Here is a 27,146-nt window from a genome sequence, read left to right on the forward strand (position 1 = left end):
TCAGCAGTCCAACAGAGGTTAAGATTTGTTCATGTAGAGGAAAATGCATGAATTTAGAGTCAGATTGGTGCTCCAGTCTTGGAAGACACCTTGGGGAAGCCTTTTAAGTGTCTAACTTTAGTTTTCCTATCATCGTTTGTGTTGTGGTATTTAAATAAGACACAGGATGTGAAAGCCTTTTTAAAACACCAAATCAATGCTAATTGTGTCACTAGCTGTTCTTTCCATTGTTTGGGCAGATGAGAACCAGTATTCCTGTTTCTGTTACCCTGCCCTTTACATCTGTTTCTACCCGTCTATTTAAAGGCGTCCTGCGCTCCGGTTGTCTGCATTGAGCTTATGCCAGATTTCCTGGCCTTGTGTTCAATGTCATTCTGCGTTTTTAGATTCCAGACCCAAATGAGCAAACCTACTTTTTTAGGTCTGAAGAGGAAAATGTACAGGAGTAGCTGAAGGGAAGGAGAGGCCAGATGTCAAGTCTTGAGTGTTCTGACCGAGAAATACTGTCTGCATAAGCCTTTAAGCCGATTGAATCATATTCTTAGTAAGTAGCAGCATGATTATACTCCTGGGCTATAAATTTCCTGAAATGATGATGTTTAAATTTGCTTTTGAAAGAATTTTAATAAATATTCCCACTAGAACAGCTTTGGAATAAGAATAAAATCTGAGTTTTAACCATTTGTTGGCAAGTTCATGAGTCTTGATACTTCTTAGAGACCTATTGATTGAGTCTATCTTAAAGTGTGGTGTTTATGTTCACCTACAGCATTTAATGGCTATTTATTGTGGTTCATTTTCTTTGAATGTAGGTCTGCCTCCACTTCTAACTACCTCAAGTGCCTTTTCCTTATACTAGTTAAATTGAAATGCAAAGATTTATAATGCTCTTTGTTTCATCTTTAAGAGTTGTTCTTTCCATGGATCTAAATGAAGTATTGTCTTAGTTCTTAATTGCAGACTATAGTTTTCTTATTATAAAATTAACCAGTTCGTTCGGTGTAGTTGGCTTGAAAGCTGTTCGCTGGCTGCCAGCTAAGAGGCATAAATTAAACTGCTATAACTTGTCATGATCACCCACTAAAGATAAGAACTTAACTGTATTTAAACCATTAGCATTTTAGGTTAGTGTCTAATAAAATGTTTTTGCATGGTACTACTGTAATTTTCTGAAGTTTTTAAAAAGTTTTCTTTCCTAGACTTATTTCTAGAAATAGACTTCTTTCTTTCTTAGTATAATGCTGTCTGTAGCTTGGCTACTGCTGATGCTTAAAACAGAAAAAAATTAATCACCTGTTTATGACCGTATTTGTTTGTGAGGGAAATTATTTAATATTCCCACACAGAGATGTGATTCTGTTGAACAACCCCTGTAGTAAATTCACAGGATCTAGGTTTTATGGAAATTACTTTGTGGAGAGAAGAGGGAAAGGGGGGAGGGTTAAGGGGTGAGTAACTCCCATTCAAAGAGTGCTGTGGGAATAACAAAGACAACCAGAAGATGGAATGATTTGAGGGGAAGGCATATTTGCACATTAAATGGATAAGGTTGCTTTGCATTCGTAGAGTTCCAACAGTGTATGAAATCTGACTGCTCGGTGTCAGTAGGACCACACTCAATTTGTCTGCTTAGCCACAAAGTCTTGCGTAAGCATCTCTTCCTCGGAGAGATCTTCCCTGATCACTGGTCTTAATGGTGGTAGCACTCATCACACCCCGTAGATATTGCTTGTTTAATTGTGTATCTTCCACACTAGCTGTTAGCTCATTGAGAGCCTGGACCCTGTCTTTAGCACTGTCTCCCCAGCTCCTAACACATGCCTGGCACACACTAGATGCTCAAATATGTTAGTTGACTGGAATAGCTCAATTCCTATGAATTCATCTAGAATAAATCTGCTGTGTGTGTACTATTGACAATCTGTTTCTTTCTTGGTCTGTCTTATGTTGGTTTGACATACCACCCAACATCTGATCATTTCAATGGCTTTTAAAAATATGCCCATTGTCTCTTCTTATTGGGAAGTTGAGCAGAAAGAAAACAATGTCTGTTTTTAGAACTGGCACTGGCAGTGACACTAACTAATGCATGTCCCTGCCCATGGGTGGAGCAGTGGGGTGACTCTACTCTCAGCTTCTCATTGGCCCATCCTCACCCTCTGTTCTCCTGGGAAGTCAAGTATGGATATTGTCTTCTAGTTACCTTTAGCCTAATGGGCAGTGGCACAGGACTCAGCATGTGACTAATGCCCTAAGGGACCTTGGCAGGCCTGGTAAGCATCACCAGCCAAGCTCCAACCCCTGCCTACTCCCAGCCTTGCTGCCTTTTCTGTGTCTGCACTGGTATGTCACCTGGCAGTCAACTTTTGGTAGCAGAGGTGGTGAGTGTTTTTGTAAGTGCTGGTACTTCTCTTCAGAATTATGACCTGAAGAAATTTGTTCTTCTGTTCTTTCTCTGTTGTCATATCAGATCTCGAAATTTCTCGTGTGTGTGTGTGTGTGTGTGTGTGTGTGTGTGTGTTTAAACTTGTTTAATTTAAACAAATTAAATTACGGAATGATATCTTTGAGTATAAAAAGCAAAACTCTCAAATTAACATTCCATAACTAATAACAATAACTTAAAAAAAATGACAAATCCAGATAAAAACTTGGATCTACAGAAAGGAATTAATAAAATGCCGGAAATAAGAAACACATGGGCAAATAAAATATTTTTTCACATCAATGTTTTTCAATAGTAACTGATTATTTAAAGCAAAAGCAATAACTATATTATAGGGTAACATAAGTAAAATTGTTGTAGCACAAGATTGCATGAGCTGAGAAAATACATTATCTTGGCCCTTATAGTATTGATGGCTGGTGAAAACACTTGATATTCTGCTACTCTGTAAAAAAAAAAAAAAAAAATTACAATATAGGCTGAAATTTAAAGAGGATTTTTATAGTTAGGAAAAAGTAATTATTTTCTGTCTTGTGACCTAGCTCTTTAAAAGAACATATTATAAGTAGCTCATAAATACTGTCTGAACTTATAGCTAAAATGTATGTTAACATTTGGTGGATTTTTTTAGGAAGTTTTTGAGAAAAGTTTTTCAGATTATTTAATATTATTTCCTTCTCTTTGCTGCCAAGCATACTTTAGAGCAGTTATTTACTCATCAGTAATTTTCTAATGAGAGTTCATATTTATTATATGTACTGTACATTTTTTATACTGATATGTATGTGAATTGTCTATAACATGCGCTTTGAGGCTTTAACATACATTGAGTTTAACATAATCTAATTTTCTTCTGGGTATTTTGGCTTCTTAATTGTGTTTGTAAACTCCTTGTAGTCAAACATTGTTTTTTCGTTACCTCTATACCTTACTGTTCTACATGCAAGACTAATCACAGGGTAGTGGTAGAGGAAATAATAATAATGCTTCATATTTATTTAGCACTTTCCATAACCTCATACTATCCTACGCTCAATATGGCTTATTTAGTCATTCTGAAAGCCCTACGAGATAAGTACTGTTTTCATCTCCATTTACACGTGAGGAAATTGAGGCATGGAGAGGTGAAGTAATTTGTCCCAAATCATATGGCTAATAAGCTGGGGAGGCGGGATTTGGCTCTGGAATCTGGGATCTTAAATACTATTCTATACTTTCTTTCAAATACTATGCTATAATCTCTCTCTAGATATATGATATTTGGTTTAAAGTTTATGCACACCAATTTATTATTAGATTCTTAAGGAAAATGAAAGAAATTATTTTATTGGAATAGCCAACTACAATTTCCCATGCATTTATATTGTGGCTTTCGGGGTACAAAGAGTGTGGGGAACGGGAGAGATGCATGGACATCAGATTAACCTGTTTAAGCAGTTAGGGAGCTTGTTCTGAGATTTGTGGGAAGAAATGAAAACTGATGGCCTTTTGGTGGTTTGAGCTTGTTTTGTGCTTTTTCAGTCTTCTCACCATTAGTTGTGATGATGAGAGTTGAGTGTGTTTGATTAGGTGGAAGAGAACAGAAATATAATATCAGGGAAGAAAATGGTAACATGCCACTCATTTGAGCATTTTATGGCAAGAATTCCTTGTTAGTAAAAATTTTTTGATATGGCTAATGAAAACTTTATACAAGATAATAGAAGTAAAATGAATCCTAAAGTGATTTTAGAAAAATGAAATTTGACAGCTAGGAAAAGACCTGGACCGTTAGACTGTGAGCTTAATGCCTTGACTGGTCATCCGGCATCAAGTCAGGTGGTTGGCCTTTGGGAACTCTGGAGAAGACTCCTGCCTCCCTGGAATGAACATGATGTTTTTCTCTCCCAACAGAAGTCATCTTAGGACACCACCAACACAGGACAATGCAAGCCCACGAATTGTTCCGATATTTTAGAATACCTGAGCTGGCCGACTTCAGACAGTACATTCGTTCTCTTCCAACCAACACACTCATGGGCTTCGGAGCATTTGCAGCACTCACCACATTCTGGTATGCCACACGACCCAAACCCGTGAAGCCACCATGTGACCTCTCCATGCAGTCGGTGGAGGTAGCGGTAAGTGGAGGGGGGTCGGCCTGCCACTGTGGGTTTTCTCTGCATTTCCCCAGATGAGTTAAGCTCCATCAAATGCAGTAGTGATCAGGATCACAATCAGTTGCTTGCAAGGGTACTTTGTAAACCAAAACATACTCAACAAATTTTTCAATTATACTAAATGGAGGTAGAGGCCAAAATATAGGGTAGAGGGACAAATGAGATGGTGTTGGCTGGGTGTCTGCCTGTAATCACACAGAGCCTCATTCCAGAAATCACATGGAGCTTCTGCCCTATGCTAGGCACTGTAGTAGGCCTAGAAGATTCCACGAGGGGAAGAACAGGCACAGAATCCCTGCTCTCGCAGAGCTTGTGTTCCAGCAGAGAGTCAGACAATTGTCATGGAAGGAAGGATTTCACTGATACTTAGAACACATCCCTTAGCTGTTGCAAGGGACTCTGGGGTTTCAAATAGGATGAAGCTAGACTAGGAACTTGACAGAATAACATGGCCACAGAATTTAGGCTAGGACATGAAGAAATAAGATTCAGGGGGCTTCTGAGGTTGAGCTGTCAAGTGCTGTGAGTTGTGCATAACTTGGGCAAACAAAAGGTCATGTTGCCATCATCATGAAAACCTAGCCAGAGCGTGTGTTCCATAATTAGGGCCGAATGGGTGAGATGGCAGAGGGTAATCTAAAGACCCTTTCAGGCAGATTCTTTCCTCGTGCTCTTACTCAACTTTTCTTACCTTCTGAGTCTGTTTTCAAGGTTAGTGAAAAAACGTGAGGGGTTGAAAAAATAAAGAAGCTACCTTCTTTATTTAACTCTTCACCTGCTCTCTGCTTTGTCGTTTCTTGCTTTTCAGTAATTAATACTGAATTAATTTTCAGTATTTATTACATAAATATACATAAAGAAGAATGTTGTAAGATACAGAATCACCTCATTTGCTGCTTTTAGCTACAAGTGAAAGGCCTCTCCCACCCCGGGCAAGTGGTGGTGTGGAGGAGAATGTGCCCTTCCAAATAAAGCCCAGGCCAGGTTGATAGCTTTTTGTTGTTTTTAGGATTTTAGTTTTTAGACAATTTCTCGTATTCGTTACTGTAAAACTCTTAAAATACGTAAAAGATATGTCAGTCTTATTCATACTGAAATGTAAAAATAGAATGACTGAACTACTGCTGAGGAAAGATGGCTTTATACTGTATTTCTATTCAGAAGGTAAACTTAATATTTTACCTCAGCTAATTGAAAGCCAATAAGGAGTAGAATTTAATTTTTTTCTAATAGATATGTATGAGGTTTTTGACATTCTGTCTCTTCTGAGAGAGGACCTGGTGTCTCATAGTGCAGATTTAAGATATTTATAATTTAGCAGTAACTGTAAAACTTGCCTAATTCTTATTTATTGTATGAGAAATTGTGGAGGCGCTTACAATATGATTTTAAGTTCCAACTTAGCATGAAGTCATTGAGCCTTATTAAAATAACCGTACATCTTCTCTGTAGAACAGTTTACAGGTAAGCAGAAAGAAAATTAAAAGCTATAATGTCACTACCTACTATATAGGCTTCCTGATTTTTTTCTTGGCTTTATAGAAATAGATTTAGCTCTGATTTTCAGAATTTGTAGGTCTTAGAAATAGATACAAAATTTGCTTTGCATTTCTAAAAAAGAACTGAACATACTGAATTTGAGATTAGCTTTGGAGTTATGATTATAACTTAGTAATTAGCAAGTCAAAACTTTTTTATACCTTCCAGTTCTTAGGCCTCCTAAGACTTCACTTTAAGATTATAAGAATTTAGATTAAAATTTAACTCTGGTAACGAAACTAGTTATTCTATATCAGATTCACTATCTGGTCACTGGAATTTGGTTCTGGTATGGCCTCATATCGTTTATTATGTAGAATCAGTGTTTTGAGTATAACGCATTCTGTTTCCAAGTTGGATAACTTAATTCCACACCAAATGATCTCATGACATTCAGGTTACGTACTGGCTGAGTAACCCTTTTTTTATGAAAGGGTGAGATTTCAACATCCATCTCCTGGGATATATATGATTAGCAACTTGCCTTATCGTATTTACCCTGTGCTCCAGAAAGTCTCATATGGAAGATGTGACACTCTGGATGTAATCCTCCATAAATCACAGAGTAGTTACCACACAGGCTTTCATTCAGCAAGGACTTAAGCATCTGCTATGCGACGACTGTACAATACCAGAGACAAAGAGGCTGCTGCCCTCAGAGAGTTGACAGGCCAGCGGGAAGTCCTGCTGAGGACTCTGTCCATCCCTGGCAGGGGACAAGGGCCATCCTTATACTAAGAGTAATAATACAAGTGACTTGTTTTCATGCCATAAAACTAGAACTGTGGTTTATTCTCAGATAAGAACTTAAAAGAAGCAAACTAAATGTAACATCCAGCCTGTGGAAGCAGTGCTCAATAAACAGCATGGTTTTTAAAATTCAAAAATCACAATCTGGAGGCCTTCTCAATGCCATGGCTTGTCTGAACAAACCTCAGACCTCCCAGCTCACATGCACACTGCAAGGATCAGTATCTTAAGTCTGTATTAGAGAATGCATATAGTGACTTACTGCTAGTAGGATTTTCCCATGTGGCTGGCAGAATCACTCATTTTACACACCCATGTGTGTATAAAGATCTACTTGCAAACTGCATAAGCAATTTCTGTAAGAGAAGAGAGCAGGTCATTGATTCATAAGTTTTTAAGAAGAGTCACACTGGACTTATGCAGAAAAAGTGCCAGCCTATGGGGATAATGATGGTGAAAAAACAAAGATAGTGATTCAAAAAAAAAAAAAAAAAGTTGAACTCATAGAAGCAGAATAGAAAAGTGGTTGTTGGGGGATGAGAGAACTAGGGAGAGGCTGGTGAAAGGATACAGATTTTCAGTTAAAAGATAATAAGATCTGAAGATGTGATGTATCACTGGGTGACTAGTTGACAACACTGGATTGTATAATTGAAATTTTCTGAGAGAGTAGAACTTGTGTTCTCACAAAAAAGAGTGATGATTGTGTTAATTAACTCTATGGAGGGGATCCTTTCACAATGTATGTGCATCTCAAATCATGTCGTACACTTTACATATATGCAATTTTGTCAATGATAAAGCTGGAAGAAAAAGAACCTAAAGAATGGCTATGCCCTCCTGGACTTGAATGGCTGGGGCTAGCTCTGAGCAGGGGGTGTAGTCGTGAGTTGGGTAGGGTCAGGCACCGTAGTGAGGCAGAGATGTAGGGATGAGCCTGAGTGGCAGCTGCTGGGGCAGAGCTGAGAGAGAACCGTCTGGGAAGGGTGGCGCGTGCAGAGGGTCAGTGGGACCACCCCCTGCACTTATACTAGCTGCAGGTCTGTAGAAGGAGGGCGAAGCCATCTGTAGGAGGTGGGCATTAGACTAATGAATTTAAACCAGGAGGGAGGTAGCAGGTGAACACTAAGAGGAAAGAAGAAATGTTAGGAACAGTCTAGTTGTTTCTGCAGTCATCTGTAAATATAAACAACTCTCTTCTCTGGGAAGCCTTGGAACAGTCGACTGGATGTGCGTGTGAAACTTCGGAAGCATCTTTGTTGTGATGCTCTGGTCTCATATCTGTCAGTAATCTTCATGTAAACCTTGACTGTTTTTAGGCATTAACTTCCATTTATGTACCATTTGTAATTGCAGCTTCCCAGTCACTATTTCCCACTACCTGTTCTTCCCTGGTCCTGATTGCAGCATAATTGTCAGATTACTGGTGTGTGCAAAGATTTGCACTTCCAGTCCCACTTCTGGCACCTTTGTTGCTGTGGTGCTCAGAGAATTTGCAGACATGATTTCCCAAAGTGTTAGAACATCTGAGGGCATTTTCAGCAAGCAATCCTAGCAGTCCTATTCAGAGGGAGTGTTTTTGTTTGAACATGTTATTCTGAGAGTGTGCAAACATCAGCACTTTTATACCTGTAGGTAACTTTAGCACCTTTTCTGAAACTTGGGCTTCTTAATAATAAACTATGGAAAACCTTGCTAACTTCCTTTCCATGGGTTGTTGGACTTGTCTGCTCACTTGAAAGTGACCAGCGATTTGAATGAGGCCGTAGAAGGGTCAGCGCTGGTCACCGGGCAGCAGCGTCAGGTGGTGTGCTGCAAGGTGCTGGGTGGGCATTACGGAGAACAGGAGGCAGAGTTTCTGGTCTTTATGCCAAGACCAGGCCACAGAAATGTGAAGTAGCTGCCTTAATGAATTCGAAGTGGGGAAGGCAATTGTTTCAGAAAAATAAAAAAAATTATTTCTGGGTTCCTTTTAACCAGGAGGAAAAGCTCAAGTTCACTATAAAGGAATATGATAAAGCAGGTCTAAAAACACAATTCGATTTTGTACAAATAATGCCATTTCTCCTGGGTTTCATTAATCAGGGAGTGTGTGTACACATAAATGACAGAAATGTGTACTGTAATGTTTATGTAAGGTTAAAAATAGCCTGTCTGAAATAGGGTCAACTTACATCAAATGAAAAATGACAAATGTAAGCTTTCTAAGCTTCTTGACAAAAATCTCTATTTCACACCAATGTCTAAAAGGCAGACAGTAAAAAGTAGACACCAGTTCTCTTTCGACTTCACTTCGAAAATGGCAGGTATGTAGAGATGCCACAGGCAGTCTTGTTTTACTGAGACAGTGTTTGTGGAAGTTTGGATTTTGTGATTCTAAACGTTCGTTTGTTCTCCCCTTTCACGGAGGTGAGAGGGTACCATTTTCCCTTCTGTGGATGGCTGACTCTTTGATGATGAGACTGAAATGTGTTCGGCAGCACAGAACTAGAGTTCCCTAAGTATGTTGTCAGCCTCCCCCACCCCTTAAGCAAATACTCTGATTGGGGTAGTGGAGCTTGGGAAGTTGGAAACTGGAGAATGAACTAGGGATGAAAAGGAAAGAGGTTCTGAAGATTAGGGGAAAGTCTTGAAGAACCAAAGTACCCAGTCAGACACCAGTAATCTAGACCTGTCTCCTCAAAGATTAAGGTGACCGATGTGTGAGCAAGTTTGAAGCTGCTTGTGAACCACAGAGCAAATCTTGTAACTTACCAGATGCCCTGTGGAGCTGGGTTTGAAGCTTAGCTCCTCCATATTTTAGTTGTGGGACTAAGGCAAGAAAGCCTCCTGCTTAGTCTGTTTTCTTATCTGCAAAGTGGCTGGCCTATAGCAGGCACTCAATAAGTATTCACTCACCTTCCATCTTTCAGTGACAATCAGTGCTCAGATGACAACACCAGCATGGATTGTCACTGTGACGGTTCTGCCCTTTCTTTATTCACTTGGGCTCAAAGGATCTCGAGAAGTTGGCTATAAATTGGTGAGCATGAAAATGAACCTGAGAGTTCCTTGCTACACTGTGATATTTACAGGTCTGTGTAATGGGGGAGTCTAGGTATTCTTTTAAATATTCTGTTTATTATCATTCAAAAATTAAGGTCAGGAGGGTCACCTACGGGCTGGCCTCCAAAGGTCCTAGTTTGAGCTATCAAAGATCTGGTGTTGCTAGATATGAGAATTGATGGCTAGAGAGCCTCTCTAAGAGATCACTGGATGGAAAAATAGTTTTGTGTCTGTTTTATAAAGAAGCAGATGATGGTGGTCTGGGCGGGATAAGATGCATGTAAAATGTAAGTGCTGGGAAGAATCTGTGTTTCACATGGAGGATATTGGAAAGAGCAAAAATAAAAACAGTGTATTTTTACCCCCTAAGACTGTGGTTCCACATGCTGCTTTTCCCCCTAGAGATGGATTTAACATTACAATCCAGCCAAGTCTTCAACAGTCTCTTTAGAAGTTACTCAGTTCTCTTCACCTCTGCTCTCTCTTCCTTCCCTTCCTCCCTCTGTCCCTGGTATCCCTTCCTCTTCCTGCCTCTTTCCCCTAACCTTCTCCTTAGAAGGAATAAACAATAGCAATCCATCGATAGTAGCTGGCTGTTATGGCCTATAGATGTCCATTTTCTAGATTGGGATGAATGAAACCACAATTTACAAAGTTTCTTCTGGGCCTTTCTATCCCCCAGAAATCTTCAAGGATGTGATTTGCTTTTGCATTTAAATATGGGAGTGGCATGAAATGACTCTCATCATTAAAAAGTTCCTTTTTGTCAAATGTTGACTAGAATTCTAGTCTGGGGAACCACCGATATGCAGATGTTCACTATCCTCCTGCCTTTGCTCCCACCAATGGGAATTTGAACTTTCATTTCCTAATTCAGCCCACATGGGGAGGCTGACCTCAAGGGGAACCTTAGCTTGTATAGATGTTGCAGAATAAACTCAGGACTACTGATTTGACTATAAGGGGTTTGACTCACTATCTTTTTTTTTTTAAAAAAAAAAAAACCCTGGAAACTATATGACCACATTGAAAAATAAAAGACCCATAACCTGCTTTGACTCACAATCTTATTCACTGATTTCCTGCACATTTGATTGGAGTCATCTGCTTAGCTCACCCTGTTTCTTGAGCAAAACTGACACCCCCACCTCTACCTTCAATCTATGAGTTATAAGTCCAGAAGGCCAAATTTAAAGTACTTTTTCATTTAAGTAGATATTTCTAGAAACGGGCACATGTACTTGAATATCCCAAGAATTAAATCTCTGGCTTTTGAAATGGCTCGATTTTTGTAGTATGTGCAGACATTTTGAGTCCAGTTGTCACTGCTGAGCTTCCCAGCACTCCGAAGCAGTTGCTTGCCCTTGTGCGTGTAACTAAGGTTGCTGACACCCAGGGTTTACATACAGCATTCTCGTCCAGGAAGAGTGGTAACATGCATGCACATTACCATTTCTCTAAGAATGATGATTCTTAGAGAAAAAAATTAGGATTTTTTACAGGAACGTGTGATCATTTCATAGAGCAACAAATTTCAAAGCACCCATCTTGTTGCTTAGTCTCGCCACCCCCACTTCATTTAACCTCTTTTGAAATTACAGTGCGTGCCTTACAATTAAATGACTTATGAGACCTTTTACCATGTTTTACCAGTGCCTTAAATTGGCATACAACTCATTTACTGCTTCATCTTCAAACTTTTGCTAATTGCTTTACTCCAACAAATCGTCAGATTAAGATTCAGAAGCTAATTAGAATAATAATAAATATCTTGTCCTCAGGTTACTTTGTCAAGAAGATGGCTTCATTTAGTACGTAATTAACTTCTTTAACTTTGATTTGGCTGTTTTACCTCCATATTTCTCAAAGTCTTGAAGATTATATACCACCAAAAAAATTAGCCGAATAAGTATTTGGCCAAAAGTTTGTTATCAAATTATATTCTACAGTAGTGATTCCCCAAATGAGAATTGGAAAGTTGACTTACTATCTGGAAGTTCTGTGGTCTCCATATATCCAAAGCTAAGGTTAATCTCTTTTTCTAACCTACCCTCAGTCCCCAGTCTTATATTTTTGGAATTGCTATCTTCTCAGCCCTCCAACTCCCCACTTCTTCTTTTCTCCTATATACAATTACTTGCCAAATCCCACTCATTAGGGCTTTGTGCTTCTAGCATCCACATTCTCCCCATTCCCAGTTGTCATGGGCCTGATTCAGGCTCATATAAGTTCGTTCGTCTAATCTCTCCCCTCCATCCTATTCTGCACACTGCTTACACTCCATGCGGATTTCTTTCTAATGCATCACCCCATCTTCACCAGATCCTGCTGGAAACCTCAATGCCTTTAGATTGGTGGTTCTCACACTGTAGCATCCACTGGAATCCCCCAAAGGGCTTGCTAAAACACAGGCTGATGGGTCATACCCCAAAGTTTCTGATTCAGTAGACCTAGTGAAGGGATAGCTATTTTGCTTTCCTTATAAGGGCCAGCTGTTCCCCTGACCATTCTTTGAGGACCTTGGCTCCAGAGTGAGCTATCCTCCATAGATTCCAGGCTGCTCCCGTCTGTTCATTATGGTTTCCTCCATGCCCTTCTGCTCAGTCAGTGCTCTTTGGATTTCCTCTGGTCACATAAGGACAAGACTTGGGCTCCTTCAGAACAAGCTTTGTGTCTTATTTCCTGATCCCCATCTACCCTATTGACAGCTGCGGTCACCGTTCAGCAGACGGCTTGGAGAGGGTAGTACTGTTTTGCTGAGAAACCACTGAGTGATACCATGAATGAATAAGTGAGGAGAGGGGTAGAAGACACTGTCCTAAGCAGAGTGTCATGAGGACCTCCCCGAGAAGCGCCAGGCTGCCTGAGCCTCCAGGCCATGGGTTGTGGGCAGAGTGGATTGGGCCAGTGACCAGGAGGCAGTTATTTGTGGCAGTTGGCTCTTCTTTACTAATCATACCTCTCTTAGCTTTTTTCGCCTTCCCATTTTCTGCCCCCTGCCCCTTTCTATTCTTACCTTAGCCATGATGGCCTGGATCTTTTGGTGGCTTTCTGGGTTGAAGAGGCTTCTGAATGGTATTATAAAGCCACAGAATTGCTTCTGAATCTTAATCTGACTATTTGTTGGAGTAAACATGTAGGATAAGAAGGCCTGGTGTTGTGGTCAGGGCATGTTATGTAGTGTTTGAATAAAAGTCTATATATTCATATTTTACGGAAAAGTTCTTGTTTAACTAAAAATAACCCTGGACATGGACACATGGTATCCCCATTTTGCAGATGAGAAAAAAGACTCAGGGATTAAGTAATAATAATACATAATTCTATTTCCATGTTTATGCACATGAAGAATAACTTCTTTGTTTTATAAAGTAGCATGTTGTAATTAATAATTAGGCTTGGAGTCGTGGCTACAGGTATTAGAAAGTTTCTGCCAAGATAGCGATGACTGTGTGATGATTAGAATATATGATTGGGTGATATTTACTCCAGAAAATTATTAGCAGTTTTAGATCAAGAGTTAAACATACATATGTAGCACATAGTAGATACTGAAAGAAAGTATATAAATGTATAAGAATAGAAAAAAGTCTGGAAGGGACTTACCACACTGATAATAGGGCCTAGTTACTTTTTTCCTTGATATACTTCTATGTTATTAAAAAGTTTTAAACTATATAAATGACAACTTGGAGGGAAGGAAAGAGAGCATGTAGGAGGAGGAGCGATGAATTCTAATTAAAAAAAAAAAAAACAAGAAAAGGAAGCCATCAAAACATATTCAGCAATCATTTCCTTATGAAGGGTCTCCATGGTGTGTCTTCCCCTGGAATACATCCCATTTCCCCATCAGCTCTGCCTACACAGCCTTTGAGACCTAGCCCCTTGCCTTTCTTCATGAAGGCTTTCCTGACTCTTTTCTTTAAACCTCAAGCCAGAAACGCTCTCTCCCACTTTTGAACAGTCCCTTTTTTTGTGGTATCAGAAGTCCTCATATCATGGCCTAATTTCCCCCAAGAAAATGTTTCCTGACCATTGCAAATGAGAAGACCCCTCCCCAAAATTAAAAAGAAAAAAATTATAGACTCTGGCATCATAGTAGTTGAGTTTTACCCTTGCAGTGTCTGGGTGGCCCAGGAAGGCACGGCAGCTTCCAGGTTGAGAACGACCGCCCCTTAAGATGACACCTGCTACTGGTTAGGAGCTCTGGTACGTAGCAGATGTGCTTACTGAGCCAACAGATGAAGACAGTGTAGAGAGGGTGCACAACGATGTCAGATCTGCCTGCCTGTAAGTGCCACACGCCACACACATGTACAGATGCGTCTGCATACCCATGCATCTTGTAGCTGACGATTGTAACTGTTGGATGTTCTATGAGAAAACAAAGTTCCTAATGGATTATAGTGCAGTTGGCAAAGAGAAGAGTGGAAATAATCTCAAAAAGAACACAGTCAAATATAATGAAACAATAAGGAATGTAGATAACATTATGGAAGTGAAACTGAATGGTACGTCATTTCCACAAGAGCTGACACAAAATTGGTCCTCTGTGTCACATCCTATACTTCAGTCCATTCAACAAATGCTCAGTGAGCAGGTACTCCACAGGGGCCTCCGGGGGGATCATGGGCATGCACGTTAGGCTTTTTATTTTTAATGCTTTCTTTTAATGTGCTCATCTCTCTCTGTCTTTTTCCATAGGGCAGTGGTGGTGCACGGAGATCCGCGCTACTTGATAGTGATGAGCTCCTGGAATATTTCTACGATGACGTCAGAACCGTATATGAAAGTTTCCAGAGAGGCGTAAAGGTGTCAAGTGAGCATCGTACTGAATTTGTGTGGCTAACGCCTAATGATTTTCATTCAGAGGGAGTGGTATTTCTTCAGAAAAGCATATTTGTTCACGTCTCTTGCCTCTTTAGTATCGTTCAAGTCTCCCTGTCTCCTCCCATAACTTCTCCAGAGTGAGTCCCAAAGCTCACTGGCCACTCTAGATAGATGTTCCCCTGGGCAAAGTGGGTTCCGTGGTCACATATGTGTTCAGTATGTCATATATTTTATGGAGAGTCACACGTACATTAGCTCATTATGGGCTTTGACTTTTCCTGCAGTCAAGAGACCTGTATAATTGGGCCCGATTCAACATTTTTTAAACTTATCTACCAGGAGACTTATATCTTGAGACATAGACGCTGACATCCCAAGGAAGCGGTGCGACTACCCTTAATTACTAACATTGGTGTCAGAGACCCCATGATATCTGGTGCCTGTCTTCCTTTCTCTCTTCTAAGCTCCATATGTACTCTCTCAAGTCACGCTGAACTTCTTGCAAAGCCACAACCCCCTGTTCTCTCTCATAATCCCATGTCTTTGTGTACTTCCCCTACCCCCACCCCAATCATAAAATCTCTTCTTTCCTACACCCAGCCCAGGTGCTTGATATATTCTTCCTAATCTTATAAAACTCAGATTGCATTTCACCTTTCCTATGAAAGCTTCCTGGTGTATCGTTTTCATCCCCTACCTCCAAGTGACGCGTTTCCCCCCTTTCCCAGCATCCCTCACCTATTTCCATACCAGCCCCTTTAGTGAGAGAGATGTTTCCTGGCCTTCTGCACCCCCGTCCCCCTCAGAGGCTGCTCCTTGAATAGGGTAGCCCTCTCTTCTCGGGGCACTGACAGAGCCTGGCACACAGTAGGTCTTCCGTTAATGCACCCTCATTGAAGGAGAGGATACCCTGCCCCTCTTTTTCTTTTAGTCTCTTTATTTTTGCTTGTTACAGGTTCCTGTCTAGAATTGGTCCTTGGGGTCCATGCTTTGTTGTTTAAATCTTTCGGTGGTTAGCTTTTGTTTTTGCCATTGTCAGCGAGATTGTAATCTCCTTATGGGTCCGGGACTGTGTGCCATTGCTCTCTGTGTCCCCCACAATATGTTGCATGCAAGAAGTGCCCAAAATTATATTCTCAGTTCAATGTATTTGCCCCAATATCCCTGTAGCAGATTCATTAAGCCTTGCTATAAAGGGAAAATAAACTTCTGTATTATTTAATTTATGAATGCTTCAGAGTTAGCAGCAGGGTCAGAGTTTGTGAGAGTAACTGTAAGGTAGATCGTCCTAACATATGGCCACATGAAAAAAATATATAATATATATGTGTGTGTATATATGTGTGTGTGTGTGTGTTGTTCTTTTTTAACCACTACTAGAAAGCACGTATGTGTATAAGTGTGTATATACATTTTTACATTGTTAACAGAGGATGGGATTTATTTAGGAGTATGGTGACTTACATTATACTTCTGACTCTACCCTGATGTTAAGACAAGTCATGTAACTTTTTGGGGAGTCACTTTCTCTACTTGGAAAACGAAGGACTTATATGAATGTTTCTGAAACTTATATGAATGTTGAAGAAAAACAAGTTCAGTCTTCTTTTTCCAGAGAATCTTTTTATTCTAAGCTTTAATTTTCTTGGGTTACCATAAGATTAAACTTTTATAGGAGAGCAAAAGCCAGCCTCTAGATAAGGTAGTTAGGAGTTTGTTGAATGATGGGAAAAGCCAGCCTAGAGTTTTTAAACCTAGTATTTTAAAACTGTACCTAGGAAGCCATTTATGAAAATTGAATTCCCTGTTTGTCAGTAGTTCTCATCCCTAGCTGCACTGTAGTGTCTGTCACCTGGCAGCTTTCGAAAAATACTAAGTCCCAGGCCCCATCCCTGACCAATTATATCAAAAATATTGTTAGTAGTGTCTGAGTACAGTATATTTTTTAAGTTTCCTAGGTGAGCCTGGGAAGTAACTACACTGTCCTAGAGACAGAGTCTGCAAACTTTTTCTGTAAAGGGCCAGATAGTAAATATTTAAGCCTTTTGGGCCATCAGGTCTCTGTTAGAACTGTTCAACTGCAGCCTTAGATAATATGTAAATAAATGAGACTGTGTTGCAAAAACACTGTATTTACAAAAGCAGGTGGCAGGCTTGATTTGGCCTCTGGCTATAGATTGCCAGTTCCTTTTCTTGAAGAATAAAATAGTATTATTTCATATTGAGAATGTATATATTTTTTTTTTCATCTGAAAACAACATCTGATGGAACGTGTCATATTTAGCCTGGTCTTTTTTTTTTTTTTTTTTTTTTAAGATATAATTGACGTATAACATTATATTGGTTTCAGGTGTACAACATAGTGATTTCATATTTGTGTATATTGTGAAATGATCACCACAATGAGTCTAAGTTAACATCCATCACCTCACATGGTTGCAAATTTTGTTTTCTCGTGATGAGAACTTTTAAGATCTGCTCTCTTAGCAACTTTCAAATATGCAGTACAGTATTGTTAACTATAGTCACCATACTGTACATTATGTTCCCAGGACTTATTTTATAACTGGCAGCCTGGTCTTTATAACAGTCCCTGTGGATAGAAGCGGGTCTGAGAATCGGGCCTTCTTGGCACTCTTTTCTGTTTTTATCAGAGAGTCAAGAAGTCAGTGTGAAGGTGTGGGCTTGTATGACCTGGGTCCTCCCCCTCGTCATGACTGGTCCTTGAATCCACAAGCACATCCCACGTCAGTCTTCTAGGGTCTAATTCTCTGCAGGAGGCCCAGGCTGGTCAGGGCCCCAGATGGGGCCATGCTCTGCTTTCCCTCCCCCTCCCTCCAGGTCCCCAACCCAAATCTGAATACGTCAGCTGATACTCAAACCAAAAACTGTGAAGCCATATGTGTTATGGTTTCAAAAAAGAAATGTAGATGCCCCATCAGATGGGAGATTACAAAACATCCAACTTCAAATGTCCGCGTAGAAGGAACTACACGTGCCCAGTGTGACATGGAGCTGGTAGTAGAGCCTGTGTTTCCAATTAGGAAACATTCTTGTACGTGGTTGACTCATCGTCTAAACGTGGCAGCTTTTTTTTTTCAAGTGGACATAGCTTTTCCCTTCAACAGCTACAGACTGAGCACAAAGTTAGCTTGGGATTAATCTTTAGAAAGAAACTTGTATAATTCCAAATATAAATGATTTACAGTTATGTTTATTACTGTCCTAGCCTTTAGTATGGATAATTAAAATGGATTTTCTTTCTTTCTGATTAGTAGGTACCTAAATTGGAATCAGGACATATCCTGACATTTCTTGACTTTTGTTTTCACAAATGCCCCCTAATTTTCCCTCATTTGCATCTTTTTTTCATTTTTATTTCTTTGCAATCAGGGTTTCACCCATGTAATTAGAATTCCAGGTGATTCCTGATACCTTTGATCATCAAAAGTTGGAAACTTAAAAAAAATTATATTTCCCCTTTCTCATTCTGAGTTAGAATGCTTTAAGCTTTTTCAGAAATTTTGAAGAATACTTCTGAAAACCCATATCAAGATCTCTACCACTCAGCTACTAATTCCTTTCTAAACCAATAAGGTATTGAAGAATTCACAAGTTGAGTGTCCTTAAAACTTATATTTGCCTTCTCTCCTCTCATTTTCCTCCTTCCCTGCCCCACTTAAGAAACAAAATAGAAATAAATAAGCAAGTGAAAAATCAGGCCAAAACCCAGAGAGAAAACATTTCCCATCTGAACTCATTATTTCTAATTGGATGACCACTATAGTCTACCTGATACTTTGTGGACTGAGGTGGAATACAAATTGGAATATTAATGCACGTTGCACCCATTCTTTGTTTTTTCTTTCCTTTTTTCTTTCTTTAGATAATGGGCCTTGTTTAGGCTCTCGGAAGCCAGACCAACCCTATGAATGGCTTTCATACAAGCAGGTGAGTGTTCTAGCTCTGTGGACGCCTCATGCAAGCTGTAATGCTTACGTATGTCAGTTCTTGGAGCAGTAATTAATGTCAGGGCTAGAAAGTCTCTACAGAGTGTATGTGCTGCAAATGGAGAAGTCTGACACAAAGATTTTGGGAAAACTAGTTAAATAATTTAGCTGGTAGTTTAGAGCACTTTATTTTGGAAATGAAGTGAATGCGTTGTGGAGGATATTATCATTTCGAAGATAAAATACTAGAAGTATGCTTGAAACCGGTGACACTCCTCCCAGATGCTGTGGGGCGATAAGATTATTCCTCTGTGACTTGAAAGGTTCTAGAAAAATTTAAAAGCCCCAATGTAGAGTAACCCTCTCATTTTGTAAATGAGGAAAACACACTCCAGGAAAGGATGGGACTTGGCTCAAGGTCCCAGCTGGTTAGTGGCAAAACTAGGACCGGAAGTAAGGTCTCTGCCATCAGGTGTAGGGCTCTTCAGTGCATCATGACCAACTCAGGACTGGTGTGACATTTAACCCCAAGGCCGCCATAGAGAGCAGCACAGATATTCAGAGACAACACCTGTGTTCTTTATAAACACAAAGGAAGCTGGAATGTGGGTGTTTTTATTTTGTCACTCTGCAGTTCCAACTGATCCGTGGCTATAGCTGTGTAAGTAGTAGTTTGTGAGTGGCAGGTACCTGAGCAGGAAGGTCTTGCTGTTTGTTTTTATTTTTATCATGATTACAACAAATTTACATTCCCATACTTCTCCTCAGTCCAAGTAGTGCCTGAGGACCAGCAGGAGCAGCTAGGAGTGTCAGCTTCGCTTCCTTTTATCTCCAGCAAGCTGTACAGGAAATGGCTCCCTGCTCTAGGAGCAGGTAATCCTGTGACATTTGTGAATACAAATGAACTTCTTCCCTCCATGCTTCATGTGGACATGCTTTTAGTAGTTGGTGTGTACTGGGGTGCGTATGTGAAGGAGTTGTCATTAGGAGCCACAAAGGCAGCTCAGGAGTAATGTTCTATGCGTTCTCTAGACCAAAACACACATTTTCTTCCCTTCCCTCATCTGAGAATCAGCAAAATGCAAAAGGCTTTCTTGGGTCTCTCTGTCTGTCTCTGCCCCACCCCTCCCTCACTCTTTCCCTCTTTTACTTTCTCTCTCCCTCCCCACCCCTCTCTCTCCCTCTCTATAATTAAAGTCAGGGCTGGAAGATCTATCCAGAGTGTATGTGCCACACTGGCTCAGAGCTTGAAGGTAAACATATAGCATCCAAAATGTCCAGAGAAAGAGAGAGAGAGAGAGAGTGCGCGAGCGAAAAGTGAGAGAGGGCACAAAGAGGCAAAACAGCTAGCTATACCCTTCTTGTAGAAGGAGTGAAGAGCTGTGTAGCTCAGGTGACTGGAGGAGTTTCACTGTTCTTATTTTGCTTTACCAGAGCCAAAAAGTAGTGTCTGAATAGTAGTTTTCAAGATTCCTTCATTTTTGCATGTGGTGTAAAAATAGTTTATGTATGTTGGACATATAACATTGCATGATGGTCTTCGGGCCTCACAGAATTCCCAAGTGCTTTCTGGATTACTTCTGTTAGTTATGCACGGTAACATATTCCCATATTCTCTTGTGAGTCAGCTGGGAGAGAGAAGACACCTCCATTTCAGATTGAGTTTTTCAAACCAGATTGAAAATCCCTGAGGTTTCTGAAGGTGGTAATCTATATATTGTATGTTTTAGTCAGAGACTGGTGAAGATATAAACTAAACTTAGCTGAAGCCAACTTTGGATTTGTACATTTAGGTCATTTCTTCCACTACCCCAATGATTCAGACTTTTGAGAGGCTAGCATCCCCTTGGAGGTATTTTGAAGAAAGTATGGACCCTCTTTCTAGAGATATAAATGCATGCATATTTTCCCAATAAGCTTTGCAAACCACTGCAGGCATTTCACAGGTTCCCATCCCTTAAATGCAAACAAGAGTTGTAAAATAGTGCATGGGGTATGTAGGTAATAAGCATACCTAATGATATGCTTGCTGTCACCTCACCAGTGTCAGCTCTCACTCCCATAAGCAGAGTAGGGGATGACACCATGTGCCAGAACCAACAGGGCTTGGGGGTGGGGATAGGTGTGGCTTTATCTGCTGCTGGTGTGGTTGTGAATTAAAAGTGCTCTTGAAAATTCAATTGAGAGTATTAAGAAAATAATTCCAAATTCTCAGATTTACAAGCTTTTTTTAGTTACTTTGGGGCAGGAATGGGGAAAATATGGGGACAAGTATATAGAGCCCTGCCTAATTTTTATAAATCCACTATTTTTCCTTTGTTGTAATGATAGTATGCATTTTTGTAATTATTTTACTTAAAATTGTTACAGATATTCTAAGCTTGATATGGATTTCATAATTGTAATGTTTACTAGATGCATGGCATTTTCTCAGAGATTTACCATCATGTACTTAACCACCCAGCCATTGGTCTTTTGTCCCACAGAATTTTGTGACTGGATAATTTTGATATATATAGCTTTAAAAAAATTTAAAACCTCCTTCTAAGATTATTTTAAGAATAACTTAAAGAATGGAGTTGGACAGCCTAATGATAAGAACTTGTTTCTTATGTTTTTTAAAGGTCTCCCCAAAACTTGCTGCTTTTGTGTTTAACCAAATGACAAGTTTTGGCTGCTTTACTGCTCTTTATAAATACAAAAAAAATAAAAAAATAAAAATCCTGTGTCCCTGTATTACTTTTATAATGTTAAAAGATTTTGTAAAACTAAAGTATAAAATAGAACTGGGTAAGAAACCCTGAAGTATAATATAATTGTGACCTGGCAAAATTCCTATTGCTTTGCAGAAGGAATTTTGTAATCAGTTCTCTTAAGGGTGAGTTCTGGTAAGTAAAACTTTGTGTTGTACAAAAATGTGTAACTAAAGGAATACCTGTTCTTCTCCATGCAGTGCTGCCTGCTGGCTGAGACGTTAGACTTGGCTGTCACCCAGTTAGCTTTGTTCTTTAAGTTGGGCCTGATACTCTTCCTGGTCTTCCTCCCATTTTAGGTTGCGGAAATGTCAGAGTGTGTGGGCTCCGCGCTGATCCAGAAGGGCTTCAAGGCTTCCCCAGATCAGTTCATTGGCATCTTTGCTCAAAACAGACCTGAGGTATTAATTGTTAGGCACCGACTGTCCATGGTTTTACGAGTTCTCAGATAGAAGAGCCAATCAGGGTCCACACCTACTTTTGCTTGAGACCAGATTTTGTGGTCTGCTTTCTACTGAGATATGGCTTTGTGTTACTGCTTAGAAAGTTGCACCTGCTTAGCCTAAAGTGGATTAAAAAAAAAAAAATCACTTAAAAAAATTATTTGTAAAAATTATTAAACCAGGTCCCCAAACAAAATCCTTACAAAGAAATCTTCTATTTACGGGTGACATCTGTGATTCGAAAAGTAGCCTTAATAAAGTACAGAGAAACTGGGGTACAGTGTTGTCAGTAGCAAACTCGTCTTTTCCTTCTGAAAGGTATGAGTTTTCCTTCTGATCAGTTTGCAGAGTTTAAAATACCACAGACAGCAGGGAAAGTGCCTCATCTTGAGCTGGCCTTAATTTAGACACAGTCTGTTACTTAGCTATCAAGGCCCAGGCATGGTGCTTCTGTAAACCATTGTATTAAAGGAAATTTAAATGAGAAGCTCTTTTAAGGGTATTGCTTGTAATATTAGTGAATAAATTCACAGTATAGCCGTCTTGGAAGAGTTCAAGTACCTGGCTTGAAGAAATTGATTTTTAGGTCTAGTTATGTCCAAAAGTCATGTTGGTTCAATCCCTGTGCTACTGACTGTTTTTTAAATTAGAATAGCTTCTTAGAGTTTTATGTCCTGTTAAGGGAAAAACAGCATTTTCCACAGCTGGACCATGACTAGGCTCATGAAATTTAGTTTCTTTCATTTGAAGTGAAAGCCATTCAAATGAGCATACCTGGAATTTTTGTTTTAGTGGAACCTAATGAGTCTATAATTAGGGCACAAATTTCTTCAAGGAGTAGTTTCCTTCCTATAATTATGAGTCAAGTCAACAGACATTTATCGAGCACCTACTATATGCCAGACACTGTGCGAGGCACCAAAGTACATCAGTGACTTGGATCCTCTTTGTGAGGTACTGTGTAGAGCCCCATAAGCTGGTGCTTTCTCTGTAACATGCCAAGCGTGGACAGAGGGCAAGAGGATTATGGGAGCTCAGTCAAAGGGCACTTCCTGGAGGTGGCAGCTGAGTGGAGTCTTGATGGGAGTGAAGGTGGGGAAGTCAAGGGAATGCTGTCATCAAGCAACATGTCCATGTTGAGGAATGAAGCATTTTAACATGGGAGAGCTTGGAGTGGCAGGATACGGTACAAGAGAGGCTCACATATGTCACATATAACTGCCTAAGGAGCTTGGGCTTTCCCTCCCTGCTGGCAGCTTGAAATTGGTTTCCAGGGGACGGGGGAAGGAGGAAAAACACTTGCAGGCCAAGTGAATGTGAGCGGATTATGCTTCCTTCCCATGGCGGCTGTGCCTTTATCTGTGTCCTGTCAGTTCTGCAGAGGGTTAAGAACTGCAGCTGAAGATAACGGATGACTTTGAGGATCTTGCCACATTTGCCTTGTAGGTGGATCAGTTGCTAATGTGGCTGCCAAGTTTGGAGGCCAAATGATCTCTATCACTTTCTTCCTTCATCCCTTTCCTGGGGAGATTTTGCCAGAATGATTTTCCTGTTAGACAAGTGTGTCCCTCCTTCCTTTAGTCCCAGGCCTTACTGCACACTGCTGCCAGAATGATCTTCCTCAGACCCCACAGAAGCCCTCAGTGGCTGTGCATTGCCTGGGGATGAGAGCACAGGCTCATTCCTGCCCACCTCCAGCCTTGCTCTTCCCCACTCCCTGCTGGGGCATCCATGCCAGCCCGTTGCTTACTGACCTCCCTGTTTTTGACCCTGCAGCCCTCATTGTTGGGGTTGCCTTACCTTTCTCTCCATCTGTCCGAATTGTGCTCTTGCAAAGGGCAAGCTCAGTTACCTCCCCCACAAAGGTAGCTGGTCTGGGCTCTGAGTAGGTCACTGTCTTGTATTGTTAATTATCCTTTCACGTTTGCCTCAGTTCTTCAGGTAAATTGCACTTCCCTCTCAAGAAGGGGACAAGTGTTCTCATTATGCATCCTTCATGGTGCCTGGCATATAGTAGTAGATATACAAATGTCAATTTTGCTATATCTGGTATTTCCACTTTAAATCCTTGTAGTGGTTCTGTGATGACATCTCGTTTTCTCTTCCCAACCTTTACTGTCTGTTTAGTGGGTCATCATTGAACAGGGATGCTTTGCTTTTTCAATGGCGGTCGTTCCCCTTTATGATACCTTTGGAACCGAAGCAATTACCTACATAGTCAACAAAGGTACGTCTGTGGTCTTTGGGTGGACATTGGTCTCATTATTGGTTAGATTCGGTGACTTTACATTTGCTTATATTTGATTTGATAGCGATTTTATATTTAAACGTCTATCTATCTTTCTATTTAATGTAATACTTAAAGTAATCTGGTGTCAGATATTATCCAGTCAAACTCTTCATATCCTAGAACTAATTCCTCACTGTATCTCTTCATTTCCAGCTGAACTCTCTCTGGTTTTTGTTGACAAGCCAGGGAAGGCCAACATGTTATTAGAAGGTGTCGAAAATAAGTTAACTCCAGGCCTTAGAATCATAGTACTCATGGACTCTTATGACAGTGATCTTTTGGAACGGGGCAAGAAGTGTGGGGTGGAAATCATCAGCATGAAGGCGCTGGAGGTGAGTCCTTTTGCCTCGCCCGCTTCTGGAGGGTTTCCCGGAGGTCATTTTGGCTGAAACGTGGTCTCCAGTGCAACCATGCAATTCACTTCTGGCCAGTCGTCTCGCATCCTGTGAAAGAGAGACAATAGAAACTCCTGTCTCATTACTGGAAAAAATTCTACATTGATGCCCAGAGTTAATGCATCACGTCTTACAGAAAGTCCTCTCATAAAGGGAATTGCAGTGCACACATATTTATTTTAGATCTCTGACAAGCCACGTCAATAAATGCTGGAAATATGAATTTGAGATTCAGATGAGATTTAAGTTTGTGGGTCTTCCTTGGGCCTTAATGCCTTTTACTTACTGATTTGTCTCTAAAATGGAGCCAGGTGTAGACATGTGCCTCCTTATTCTTTTTCCCAGGTTAATTTATAGAGTCCTGGTGAATTTCCAGCATAGATGTTGGTTTGGTTTATTTTCATATTAAATTTCTTCAGATTCACATTTATCACAACTTTAAAGGTAATCATTCTAGGAAAATGAGTGTGGTCCATATTTAAATTGGTTGTTTGACATTATCTCATCTAAGAGGCTGCTTTTTCCCATTGGCCTTGGATTAGAGTTCAATCTTAAGTTGCTGGCAGGAGGACGATCTGGTTACGTACGCATCATAGGAAGTAATAGGCTAAATAGATTAAGTCATTCTCTTTCTGAAAATGTTAATAGTGTTTTCCTAGAATTGTTATAAATAGGGTTTTTAAAATTTATTTATGGTGGTTCTATAAAGAATTTGAGGCTACAAATAAGGATTTATAAAACCTTTCCTGGGGAGGTTAGTAGTCACAGAGAAACTGTTATTTGTTCTGACAGAGCCTTCTGCCATACACACGCATACACACACACGCATGCACACACGCACGCACACATGGTAGCGCAGAACATGCGTCCATAAGAGTTAATGGATGTGCTGTATTGTTAAACTAGGTTTTTAGCCAGCTTTTTACCAAGCACCTCCCCACTTTTTTTTTCACTCGTGATCCCCTTTCACAATAACGTAATCTTTTTCTCCATCTTTCCTCCTTCTCCCTACCCACCCACCACACACATAGAAAGTTTTTTGTCTTTTTTGACCACTATATGATAAAGAAGTAATTTTAAGATTAAACAATTTAGATAAATGACTGAAGATTGTAAAGTTTATATTAAAATCTTTGTAAGACATTACACTTACCTGTGTGATGTGATTTATATATCTATTTTTAATGTTGTAAGCAAAGACTAAGTTTTTAAGAAACCTTTAAAATTCACTTTATGGTTGATCATATGATCAAGTTTATATTAATGTATATTTTTATAGGATCAAAAATAGAAACATTGGTGTTTGGAATTTTTACATTTTTCCCAATATTTTATTATGAAAAATTTTAAACATACAAACAAGTTGAAAGAATTATACAATAGACCACATATCCCCACCAAGTATCTACAATTAACATTTTAATATATTTGCTTTATCACATGTTAATCCATCACTCTATCCTTCCATTCATTAGTCTATCTTTTATTGAATGCATTTTCAGTAGGTTGCAGATTTTATCACCCTTAAATACTGCAGCATGCTAATCACTAACTGGATTTCAGTTTTTCTTCTGTTTATGTTTTTCTTTTGGCATTTGGAACCTTAAGATAGCAAATTTTTATTTTTACGATGGCTTTCCTTTTTTCTAAATGATGATATAAGACGTGTTTCAGTCAGTGAAACTTTCTTGGCAAATAGTCCACTAATTTGGATAATGTTGTTCCCAATAAATTGAAAGCTAAATTGCATATTACTATTGCTTTATTTTATTTAACATCAATTTTTGAAGAATTAGAGATCTCAGGAAGTTATGTAAGAATTTTGAATAGATGAGTGGGAGTTTAGATCTGATAAAGATTATTTTGAAAAAAATTGGTGGAACTCTCATTGCTTTAGCTTTTAGTTGACTTAAATTTGGACATTAGTGTTCCTGTTTTTAATAATTTAAAATGTGATTAAGATGAAAAACTGTTTAAAACTATGTTGCACAGAAACTCACTGAGCCCTGAGCACACCCATCTAATTAACATTTAATTTTAGGCATGCTAACTCTATATGCTCACTCAAGCTGTTAAATTTTAATAGGAAAAGAATAACATAGTTCATTTAAAAATTAATAGATATTGAAGTGGTCACAGAGAATGCCTTCTTGTAGTAAACTGAACAACATCAGAATGAACCCTTGGTAGTAAGTGGAAGCCAGCTGCTGAGAACTTTTATGTGCATTCAGAAGTGGCCTTAGATCTTCTGTCATGGCCTGTTTTATAATTGGAGGTGTCCAAATCCTTTCTCTGCCCCATGTGGGGCATACAGATATTTGAGCCTCTAAAATGGCTAGCATTTAAATCTGGTGGAGACTGATTTTTCTCTCTATGTTGAAGGTATTAGTTATGCAGAACTGGCTGATTGCATATCGTGCTGTGCTCTGATTTGGGGAAGGTGCCCGGCATCTGCAGTTTTTTGATGATGGTTAAGAGCTACGCTTTGTTAAAGGTCATAATAGGAAGCGGAAGTGGGGACAAGAAATATATCGATTTGAGTAAA

The 27,146-nt window shown here is 39.7% G+C and overlaps 1 protein-coding gene across 2 annotated transcripts in view; it reads left to right on the top strand.

Moving 5' to 3' along the window:
- ACSL1 (acyl-CoA synthetase long chain family member 1) overlaps positions 1 to 27,146 on the top strand; it is a 64,855-nt gene that overhangs the window by 19,170 nt on the left and 18,539 nt on the right. The window contains exons 2-8 of one of the 2 annotated variants that reach the window (XM_011364017.2): positions 422 to 544; positions 4,340 to 4,566; positions 14,644 to 14,758; positions 18,657 to 18,721; positions 21,773 to 21,874; positions 24,044 to 24,143; positions 24,360 to 24,538. In XM_011364017.2, coding sequence (XP_011362319.1) covers positions 4,372 to 4,566; positions 14,644 to 14,758; positions 18,657 to 18,721; positions 21,773 to 21,874; positions 24,044 to 24,143; positions 24,360 to 24,538 — 756 coding nt within the window. In that variant the 5' untranslated portion in view covers positions 422 to 544; positions 4,340 to 4,371. The remainder of the gene's footprint in view (positions 1 to 421; positions 545 to 4,339; positions 4,567 to 14,643; positions 14,759 to 18,656; positions 18,722 to 21,772; positions 21,875 to 24,043; positions 24,144 to 24,359; positions 24,539 to 27,146) is intronic. The other variant, XM_011364016.2, reaches the window with a different exon arrangement.

Source organism: Pteropus vampyrus, unplaced genomic scaffold (assembly GCF_000151845.1).
Source record: "Pteropus vampyrus isolate Shadow unplaced genomic scaffold, Pvam_2.0 Scaffold92, whole genome shotgun sequence".
Classification (NCBI taxonomy): domain Eukaryota; kingdom Metazoa; phylum Chordata; class Mammalia; order Chiroptera; family Pteropodidae; genus Pteropus; species Pteropus vampyrus.